Genomic DNA, 10,373 nt, shown 5'->3' with positions numbered 1-10,373 from the left:
GTTGCGGGCCGTCCGCCATCGTGATCTCATTTCCCCGCATCGTAAACCCGCAACATGCCCTACTAATACTAATTCTCTCAACTATCTCGTCATTACTTTTGATAGTCCAAATGGATTCTCAAAGTGTGGATAATATGAGCCCTCGTGTAGCCTTATCCCTTGGCTATCTGGGCAACACGCCCGCGTGGACCTCCATCGCCGACACCCGCATGTGCTATTTTCTCTATGTGCCGCAGAACTACCATGCACTCAAACGCCTCCAACTGATTGTCCTCATCCATTCAAGTTACCGAACAGCCTCTGAGCTACGGACCCATTTTGCCGAATTCGCTGAAAAGTACTCATGTCTTGTCCTTGCACCCCTCTTCCCAGTTCGGCCGGACGATCCCAAAGACTGCAGGGGCTATAAAAAGCTCAAAGATGGAGATATACGATATGACAAGATTGTTCTTTCAATGGCTGAAGAAGTCCAAGCGCGATATAAAAAAGTGGACATTGACCGATTCTTAATGTTTGGCTTCAGTGGCGGTGGTCAGTTCGTGCATCGTTTTGCATACCTGCATCCGCAGCGCTTAAGAGCGATTGCATGCTGCGCTCCAGGCTCACAAACATTACCTGATGAGACACGATCATTCCCAGAGGGAGTGAAGGATCTCCAAGAGGTCTTTGGCATTTCAATCCAGTGGGAGGTGCTGCGAAGGGTCCCGGCAATGTTTATCGTGGGAGGTGACGATACCGATACATTTTATGTGACGGCTCGCGGGAGAACTCTAGACCCTGAGGTTCAGAACGGCCGAGTGGGGGCCACAGTCCGGCTTGAGAAGTACTGGCGGGAGGCGGGTGCTCAATCCCACCTGCTTGTCGTTCCTGGAGTCTCGCACCAGGAAGATCAACTGCTAGGGCATGTGATGTTGTTTTTCCAAAGATGTCTGGAAGACCGTCACGAAGATGCGGAACTCAAATAGTAACTTGTATTCTGTTACCCGAAAAGTATAGACTGGAGAGAGCTTATCCGTAAAGTTCCAAATACATGCCTGCCATCGTCTCTACCCAGCGCAGGAGAGATGCTTCGCTTTATTCAGCTACCAGTGTTAGATATTAGTCTGCCTTGATTTCAAAAGACCCAGCCGCAGGGTTGCTAAGAGCCCAAGTAATGCCACCGCTCATCACCTCATCCCATCTCTTACTGGCAGTCAGTTTGTCGCCGTACCGTCTAAATCCATGTGGCACACCACGGAAGACGGTGACATTGGTTGGTACCCTGGTGGCATCGTTGTCAGCAAAGAGTTTGATCAATCCATCGGGGCCAGACGTACCCATTTTCACTCAGCAGCTTGCCATAGAAAAGACCCTCATCCCGAAGGGGGGTCATTACCGGCGATGCCAAAGGTGGTGGGAGGTAGGTTCTTCACTTCCTCTGCGGTCGCATTACCCGGGTTCATCCGGAGGTTGCGACCAGCGTCGGGAAAGTTATTCACCTTGAGTAGAGACATGAAGAGATTGATGCGGGAGATAGGCAGTATTGGCGCTTCCGCACATGTCACGAGGCTCGAGATCTCTGCGCTGCGCAGCCATTCTTTGCGAGGTGCGTAATAGTCTAAGATGACGAGGCAAGGAATCATGAGGACCTGACCTCGAATCTTGGGGCAGGCCTTGAGCTTCTCGTTATCTCCGTAAAGCTGTGCAAGCGCTAAAGATGCAGTCAGGGTGGCTCCAGCGGAAATTCCGCCCACCACGACCTGGTCGCTCTGTCCACCGATCTCGGCCATGTGTCCATGAAGCCAGACGAAAGCATCCTCAACATCGTTCCAAGCCGTGGGGAATGGGTGTTCCGGAGTATGGCGGTAGTTCACATTGAATACGACCACTGGCGTGCCATTATTCACACGCGAAACAAGAATACGGGAGCAAATCGCGTCTTCAGAAGAGAGGGTACCAAAGAGAAAGCCTCCGCCGTGGAGATGAATATACACTGGGAGCCTTTGGGAGGCAGGAATGCCGGCCAGACGATATGTTCGCGCTTCGATTGTGGCTCCGTCGCGAGTCGTAATTGTATAGTCTTGGATTTCAACCTGAGAAGCTGTTCCGAGAAAGGAGTCAGTCTGTGCCATCGAGAGTTGAAGTGTTTTGTTACCAGCGAACTGGACTACCCTGGCACTCAGATATTGAGTTCAGGACCTGCAGAGGCATACCTAAGTTGATCATGCCTTGAGCAGCAAGTTCCTCGCGACCTTTGTTGATCATCTGCCTCAGTTCCAGGAGTGGCAGACTGGGCATGGGAGGCAGCGTGGGCTCCAGGGCGAGCCAGTCTTCACTGGGACCCGTATACTCAGAGAAGTCGGCCATCACGGTGTGAATACAGAAAATGGTCTAGAAGGTTTATCTTGGGTGGTCGCGGTGGTTGTGATGCGAGGGGGTAGGAGAGGGTGGCGCACGAACCGTCTCCACTCCCCCGCCTCGGCTCGGCTATCAACAGATTGATACCCCGCATAGTCAGTCTACCGGGGTAAATCAGTGTTCGAGGTTTATATTCAGGATAATTTTTAGCAGGCATATAATTAACTTCTAGTCTGGTTGAAACCTAATCGTGAACCATGGATTCCAGCGTGCCTCCCGAACCACCCTCACGGTCGCTGCAGGGCAAAGTAGCTATTGTGACAGGTGCAGGCTGTCTAGATGATGGTATAGGCAACGGACGCGCTATCTCAATTCTCCTAGCCGATGATGGCTGCGACGTGCTATGCGTTGATCTCAATTTAGACTGGGCGAACAAAACCGCCGAGATGATTACATCCAAACCCAACCGAGGGCGGGCCGTTCCATTCCGTGCGGACGTAACCTCGGAAAAGGACTGCGAATCTGTTGTCCAGGCGGCGGTTGAACAATTTGGTCGGCTGGATATCCTCATCAACAACGTGGGCACCGGAGGTGCGCCGGGCACGGCTGTCGACGTCGATATGGCGCAATGGGCCAAGAGCATGGAGATTAATGTCGCGAGCATGGTGCAAATGAGCAAGTATGCAATTCCCATGATGACCCGAAATGAGGGGGAAATAAAGGGGAGTATCGTCAATATGGGCAGTGTCGCTGGCCTGAAGGGCGGCACTCCGCATCTGCTATATCCCACATCTAAAGGTGCAGTTGTGAACCTAACGCGGGCCATGGCCGCGCATCATGCTGCGGAGGGGATTCGAGTCAATTGCGTCTGCCCAGGGGTAAGTAAAAATCTCATAATCATGTCTGAGCTGTTCCTGATTCCCTATTCGATAGATGCTTTATACTCCGATGATGTACGGGAAGGGGATGAGCGAGGAGGCCAGAGAGGCTCGTCGGAAGCGCAGTCTGTTGGGCACCGAGGGCAATGGATGGGACTGTGCCGGTGCCGTCGTGTTTCTTGCTGGCCCGCATGCCCGGTGGATAACTGGGGTCATTCTGCCTGTTGATGCAGGGACAACAGCGGCTGTAGGAATTGGAATGACCAAGAGTGCTAGCGTCAACGCTTAGCTTGAAGATCATATGTACCTCAATATTCTACAAGGCAAAAAATTCTGCATGTGAGAGCCATTTTGTATTTGACAAAGCACAAGAAGCAATACAAATCCGAATCAGCTGAAGCATTCTCTCGAGAGGCGGTCTTGCCACAAAAATAATATGGACTTCCGTGTTACTGGTCGATCATGTCTTCAGAGCCTGCCGTATGAGTAATTTGGAAAACAACGAGCCCCCGGTTCCATAGGTGTTGACGAAGAAAAAAAGCAAAAGAAAAAGAGGAAATCCCTATGCTTTTTCTCCCAGAGGATGCATAGAGGTGGACCGGTGCATCATTTTTGGCAACGTGCGTGGTGTGATAGCGTGATCGGCGACGTGTTTACTAAATCGAGATTCAATAGTCAGGTCGCGAGAAAAATTGGTTTGCTGTGCCGCGGGAAACCCTGTCTCATATTCCGCTCATCCTTCCACATGCTTGCCCACATGCTTGTCCACATGGGGTAGGTGGGGGCCTGCAGCAAGGCCTTACTGGCTTTTTTTATCGGCGATAGCCGTGCGCCTCAGCTGAATAGTTGGCGGTCGGGTCAGATCATCACAACTTTGGTGGAACGCACCCAGAACGCATCGGCCTAATATAATGTGATAACTCAGATAGCGGGCAATTGATAACTATCGACGAGCCCGAAACATTATGTGAGCACCAATGATGAAATGCTGTCTCTAGGCTAATAACAAGCCTTGTTCTGTGGCTCCTCATTGCGTCAGTGTTTCAGGTAGGGCCCATGGGCCAGGAAGGAAATATGGAGATTGGGTGGAAACAATGAGTTGGCAGAAGAGTGGGCTGAACGGGGCGGAAGCTGATCATGATATGGGCGGGGCGATAGGTCTCTAACGGATCTTATTTGTGGATCTAATTCAGACAATTCTGCTCACAAAAAACCCTTGTCCAGTCCGTGGTTCCAGACCGTGCCTATCATGCGCAATTTTGAGACTATCCGTAGTAGCGTGGTACACAATAAGCTTTCCCAGTTCCAGATTTACACCAGTAAGTTGCCAGTTAGTTGCCCCGGGTACCTGGCCCGATGGTCAGGGGCAGTTTTCTTTGTGGATTTTGAATCGAAAGATCCCCGCGACCGCGATCTTTTGATGTTGATTGCGGGCTTATTCCTTACGCACCATTAATTGCTGGCACAAAATGCGCCCTGGTCTGACCACTGCGCGGGCCATTGCCAGTCTCGCTCTCGCTCTTCCGCTCTCGCACGCCTTATCGCCGCGGACGGAGATATCTGACTCGTACGACTTTGTTATTATCGGCGGAGGCCAAGCTGGTCTCGTGGTCGGTGGTCGCCTTTCAGAAGATTCGAATCATACCGTGCTTGTCCTCGAGTCAGGCGGCAATGGGGATGACTATCGAGAACGGATAGGTGCGCACAGAATCTGTTTGCTTCACTTGCAGAGCGTGCTGTGAGTCTAACAACTCGGAAGATACCCCGGCATACGCCTACTTTGATTCCCTCTGGACGACCCCTTTGAACTGGGAATTCTATACGGTCCCCCAGCCCAATGCGAATGATCGCGAGATCTACTGGCCTCGCGGCAAGGTTCTTGGAGGTTCGTCATTGCGCCCGTACATGGGAAATGGGATTTAACTGGGAGAAATGCAGGCAGTTCCGCCATCAACGGGCTGTATCTGACCCGCCCGGGCGAAATCGAAATCAATGCGTGGAAAGACATGCTGGGGAACATGGACGGTGCCGACAATTGGGGTTGGGATTCATTCTACGCGGCGATGAAGAAAAGCGAGACATTCACTGCCCCATCTGACAGCATTGCCCAAGAAGCAAATATTACGTGGGACTCATCCGACCACGGCACGGAGGGCCCGATCCACGCATCGTATCCTACCTTGTATGCTCAGTCCTCCTTTTCGATAGCTATGGGAAGCTAATATTGATCCAGCACGTTCGCTCAAGTTGGCCAATGGGTATCATCTTTGGTGAACATGGGTATTGCCGCTTCCCAGGACATGTATGGTGGTCAGCCCTGGGGTGCTGAGGTTTCAACCTCAACCATCAACCCTACGAACGGGACGCGGTCCTACAGTCGCACCGGATATCTTGACTCACTTGCAGACCGGGGTAACTACGATGTGCTGGCCAACGCCCATGTCACCCGCATTCTTTTCGACAGCTCGTCCGCGGCTGGTAACCTCACAGCAAATGCTGTTGAGTACACAATAGATAACGGAACGACGACACTGACAGTCAAAGTCAAGAAGGAGGTCGTTCTTGCAGCTGGCACAGTCGGTAGCCCGACTGTCCTGCTTCATAGTGGGATTGGCCCTAAGGACGTCCTATCTGACGCTGGTGTTGATCTTGTTTCTGAACTTCCTGGTGTTGGCCAACATCTGCAAGACCACCTAGTGAGCTCTCCCTATGACCATGAAGTGAACTTCCTCAAGCTAACCTAGATAGAGTGCTACTGTAAAATGGACTACCAATGTCGAGACCGCAGGTTCAATATTTTACGATGACGGCAGCGAAAAGGTTCGTCTTTTGATTGCAACTGAAGCATGTTCGATTTTCTCACTACTATAGAATAATCCGCTCTTTCTCACATATATCGACTCTGCTGTTGCCTACGTGAACGCCACCGGTATGTATGGCAGTCAGGTCGAGGAATTCGAGGCCAGCATTCTGGCTCAAATTGATCAGTACAAACCGAACACGACTTACGACGACGGCGTGATCAACGGATACAAGGCAATCTACAACACGACAGCATCAACAATATTCAACAGCCCGATTGGTCAGATCGAGCTCCTCCTTATGAATAGCGACGCAAACGGCGATTTCGGTATCACGGCAGCTCTCCAGCATCCTTACAGCCATGGTCGTATCTACATCAACTCCTCGAACCCAATGGACTATCCGGTCATTGACCCGAATTATCTTTATAACCCAGTTGGTATGATACGAGGTTACGTTCGTTTTCGGCTCTCCCATGCTGATATACTTTACAGATCATGCAATTCTGCGAGAAGGGCTGAAACTTGCACGTCAATTGGGTGAAACTGCCCCTATCAGCAGCACCCTCACAAACGAAACATCACCAGGCACTTCCGTCCAAACGGATGACGAATGGCTGGACTGGATAATGGAGTCCGCTGGTACCGAATTCCATCCCTCGTCGTCCTGCGCAATGCTCCCCCGCGATCAAGGTGGCGTAGTTGACGCAAATCTTCGCGTATACGGCCTTGCGAATGTTCGAGTCGCGGACGCTAGTATTCCTCCAATTGCCTTGTCCACGCATTTGATGGCTTCAACGTATGGTATTGCCGAGCAAGCGAGCAACATAATTCGCAAATACTATGATGCAGTGAGCTCGACGACACAGCCTTCCTTCACCTCTACAACCTCCACGACCTCCACGACCTCCAACACTTCAAAAAGCACCACTGGCTCTGGGAGTCAGAAAAATAGCAGCCCCAAAGGTACCGGATACTCTATCATGTCGCTCACCTGGATACCCTTGCTTATTGCTGCTGCTCATGTGTTCGGCGGTATGAATTGACGTTCTGCACTCGGGATGGGGGTTTTGGGCGCATCATGAAAGCCATCTAGGCTAGACCGCTGGCCGTTGACAAATCTTATGTACGACGTTACGCAGCGATACACTCACCAGATACCATAATTGAATATGAATTGCAAAGAGACTATAATCAGTATAAACAAACGGATAACACCAGGTTATAATGGGCGTCTATGCTATTTTCTATATTTTTTTTATTCTCTCATGGCAACGTTTCCGTTGCTGGCCGCTGCGCCCCGGCATCTTGGGCTGATGTAAGAGGCTTCTGTTTGTGAACCAGGCATTTGCTTACACCGGTCATCTTGTGCATGGGCTCACAGATTGGGTTATACACTCAATGGGTTCGACTTGATCAGGCTAGCCCAATCGATGCCAAGGGGGACTGGGCGTCGCCAAGACTCCCGCGGTCTACTCGCTTTCGCTCTCCACCTTTCCAATTGTTGAATTCCTTCTTTGTCATTTCCCCCCAATCCTCCATAATACCTTCGAGATGGCTTCTATCCTCTCACTTCCCATCGATTGCATTCTTCTTATCTTGCAAAGCTGCGATAAATTGTCTCAAGCGATCGCTCTGTCTTCAACATGCAAGCTCCTCCACACCGTCTACTCCTCGAATTCGTACGGTGTACTTCGTCATGTGGGACCACGCGATATATTTGCCTTCAATGAGGCCTTGATGACAGTAGGCAATATCCCCAAAGGTTCTTCAGTCGATGATTCACCCTTCTGATAATAGATTCGCGCAACGAGAATCGTGGTAGAGCATTTCGACAGAGGACAATTCCCACCACAGCCTTTCCCACTTGATTCACTGAGTGCCCCCGCAATTTCCTCAGATGATATCCGGCAGGTCTTGGATTGGGAAATCCTTATGAGATGTATCGAAGATATCTACTTGAACAATGTTGAATGGGCTGGAGAGATGTATACCGACCTGGGAATACCCGATCCCGGACAGCTTCCTCCGGAATGGCTCATTTGGAAAGAGAATTTTCGTCGCTCCATATATCATTTCTTTCTCATGGGCGCGGTCTTATGCCGATCACACCAGGAGCCTCTTTCAGAGTCCCCCAAGCACCTTTTCCAGGACAGAGACAAACGACTTGAAAAACCAGATGAACCATTACTGAAGAGTGAAGAGATGGCGCATTTACTGAAATATCCGGTCTTCAACTTTGAGGACTACACTCGCCATGAGTCCATTTACAAGGACCTAGCGGAGTTCTTCGGGAAGCAAACAGAGCACCGCCCACCATCCCTTGACGACCCAGAGCTACTGGATGCGTACCCAGAAGATGCCGTCTCTCCTCAACTAGACAGGTATCACGCCGAAACTCTTCATGTGGAGATGATCCAATGCCTTCTATCAAGTATGACTTTACTGAACCACACCGAACAATCAAAAATATTCGAAGAACAGACCGGGACTGTCGAAGAGCCCTTGAAGAAAATCACCGTTGTGTGTCTAGGGTCATTCTACCCCGAAACCATCACCTTGCCACGCAATCCGAAGAATGCACACAAAACACTTCTTTTGAAACAAGCCATACCCCGATCCAAGGATTCCGTGTGGCGCTCATGCTCTCCGTTGATGAATCGCATTCTCGAGATCATGCATTCGTTCTCTGGTCAGCCAAATCATTACGACGAGCAATATCCCACCCCACCTCCTCCCCTGCAGATCTTCCAGTACATCTTACGCAAGTACCTCGGACTTCGATTTTCAGAGGATGCATTTGAGCGAGAGGATCTTGATGCACCACATCACCTCTTCGTGCATCATCTAGAGATGGGACAACTTTTTTTGGATGGGTGGCCTCAAGTGGTCCCAACACTATTTGATTTGGACGACGGTACCGAATATGAAGCGTATTATGCCTAAACAGAACGGGTGGATTATGGCCCTGCGAGAAAAACTTCGGCTCGAGAATAGACCGAGACTATCGGAACACCTCGGACCTTGATTTGCCAAGAAGCCATGATTTGCCGGAGAGGAGCATGGGAAGGGGTTTTGATAAACGCCTCATTGCGGATGTAACGGCAATGGGGGGGGGTTCAAGGGTACCTCGCTTTGGTGCAAGGGACAAAACCCATGCGGAGAAGTGAAGAGTTTCAGAATCCATCGAAGTTACCAAAACTACCGCACTAACATCTCCGAAGCGCCTGCTCGTGTCAGCATTGTCTTTGCTAATTAATCGAGCAAAAGAGGGGTTTTCCTTGGCACTTGACCACCAACTACTGCATTGCAAGACTACTACGGATGCCTCCACGAGAAAAGACAACTGCACCTGCAGGGAAACCTTCACGGGGTTCGCCTGTGTGCGGAAATCAGCCATGCCAAGGCCAAACCCAATTTATTAGTAGCTTGACGCTATGGTTTCTAGGAGGATGCAAGCTATCTTGTGCCTGTACGAAAATACTTGTGCACGGAATCAGACTTTGGCTATAATAAGGTGCAGCTTGTTTTTTGATTCGCCTAGGTGTACGTTGGCCACGGTGAAGAGCTTTGGCGAGTAGGAAAGAACCAGCCCGATCTGGCATCCTACTTTGGCTTTTCTTTACAATTTTTGAAATTTTTGAAAACTCATGCCTTCTCTTCTGCTCTCACTGTGCACATTGCATTAGAGTAGAAAGTGCCATCAAATCGACTCTCGAAATGTGGTGGACCTCCTTTAACTCTGCGTCTGCCTTAGCGTTGGCCACATTGTTGGCTTCAAGAGTTGGGCTTTCGTGAAACGACACTTTGCACCCGCTAAATATGATAATGAGTCCATAGGTACATGAGTAGACTTAGTCCAATTGAGAAGGGGTTTCAGCTTATTTCGTAGTGGATGTGGAATTTTGATATATCTTTTCCGGCTATATTCGTCGATCGAACACGATGGACCCTCAGCTTACCTGAAAGACTTGTTTTAATGGAGTCCCTAGAATCCATAATCAACATTTGGAGACGAGTGCAAGAGAATTTCAAGCTCCTGGGAGTAAGTAAAAAGGCAAATTCTGTTTGCATGTGCATGTTGCTGGCTGCTTCTGGAAAGTTTGCTGAGCGTCCAGCAATAAGATAATTACTTTGTGTGTGATGTTATATTTTGTGACGAGACTTTTGTCACCCGCAGCATCTCTCGCCGTAAAAACGATTTTGCGTCCTCATAGCCTAAGGTTTTGACTTTAATGATTCGTGTTCAACATTAGACACTGCAGATAGTTGACACCAAATGCCCTGGCTGTCGAAATTCGGCACGTATCATGCAAAGGCAAAATAGACGAAATATTCCCCGGAGTCTGCAGTCTCC

The 10,373-nt window shown here is 50.0% G+C and overlaps 5 protein-coding genes across 5 annotated transcripts; 4 read left to right on the top strand and 1 right to left on the bottom strand.

The window, feature by feature from the left end:
- Positions 1-110: 110 nt before the first annotated feature.
- N7482_006577 (uncharacterized protein) lies at positions 111-965 on the top strand (the record flags this gene model as incomplete). The annotated part of the gene is made up of 1 exon (XM_056688702.1): positions 111-965. One exon carries the CDS (start codon positions 111-113, stop codon positions 963-965), a length of 855 nt encoding a protein of 284 aa, XP_056541131.1.
- A 133-nt stretch (positions 966-1,098) lies between these two features.
- On the bottom strand, positions 1,099-2,346 carry N7482_006576 (uncharacterized protein; the record flags this gene model as incomplete). The annotated part of the gene is made up of 3 exons (XM_056688701.1): positions 1,099-1,325; positions 1,376-2,146; positions 2,193-2,346. 3 exons carry the CDS (start codon positions 2,344-2,346, stop codon positions 1,099-1,101), a joined length of 1,152 nt encoding a protein of 383 aa, XP_056541130.1.
- A 248-nt stretch (positions 2,347-2,594) lies between these two features.
- N7482_006575 (SDR family NAD(P)-dependent oxidoreductase) lies at positions 2,595-3,504 on the top strand (the record flags this gene model as incomplete). Its single annotated transcript, XM_056688700.1, has 2 exons — positions 2,595-3,215; positions 3,271-3,504. 2 exons carry the CDS (start codon positions 2,595-2,597, stop codon positions 3,502-3,504), a joined length of 855 nt encoding a protein of 284 aa, XP_056541129.1.
- A 1,180-nt stretch (positions 3,505-4,684) lies between these two features.
- N7482_006574 (GMC family oxidoreductase) lies at positions 4,685-7,062 on the top strand (the record flags this gene model as incomplete). The annotated part of the gene is made up of 7 exons (XM_056688699.1): positions 4,685-4,913; positions 4,975-5,100; positions 5,154-5,397; positions 5,449-5,911; positions 5,964-6,035; positions 6,087-6,456; positions 6,512-7,062. The coding sequence occupies 7 exons, from the start codon at positions 4,685-4,687 to the stop codon at positions 7,060-7,062; spliced, it is 2,055 nt and encodes a 684-aa protein (XP_056541128.1).
- A 1,039-nt stretch (positions 7,063-8,101) lies between these two features.
- Positions 8,102-8,962, top strand: N7482_006573 (uncharacterized protein; the record flags this gene model as incomplete). The annotated part of the gene is made up of 1 exon (XM_056688698.1): positions 8,102-8,962. The coding sequence occupies one exon, from the start codon at positions 8,102-8,104 to the stop codon at positions 8,960-8,962; it is 861 nt and encodes a 286-aa protein (XP_056541127.1).
- Positions 8,963-10,373: the final 1,411 nt, after the last annotated feature.

This window comes from Penicillium canariense, assembly GCF_028826845.1.
Source record: "Penicillium canariense strain IBT 26290 chromosome Unknown utg000004l_segment0_segment0, whole genome shotgun sequence".
Taxonomy (NCBI): Eukaryota; Fungi; Ascomycota; class Eurotiomycetes; order Eurotiales; family Aspergillaceae; genus Penicillium; species Penicillium canariense.
Note: the sequence above shows the minus strand (reverse complement) of the source record. Positions and strands in the feature narration are given on the sequence as shown.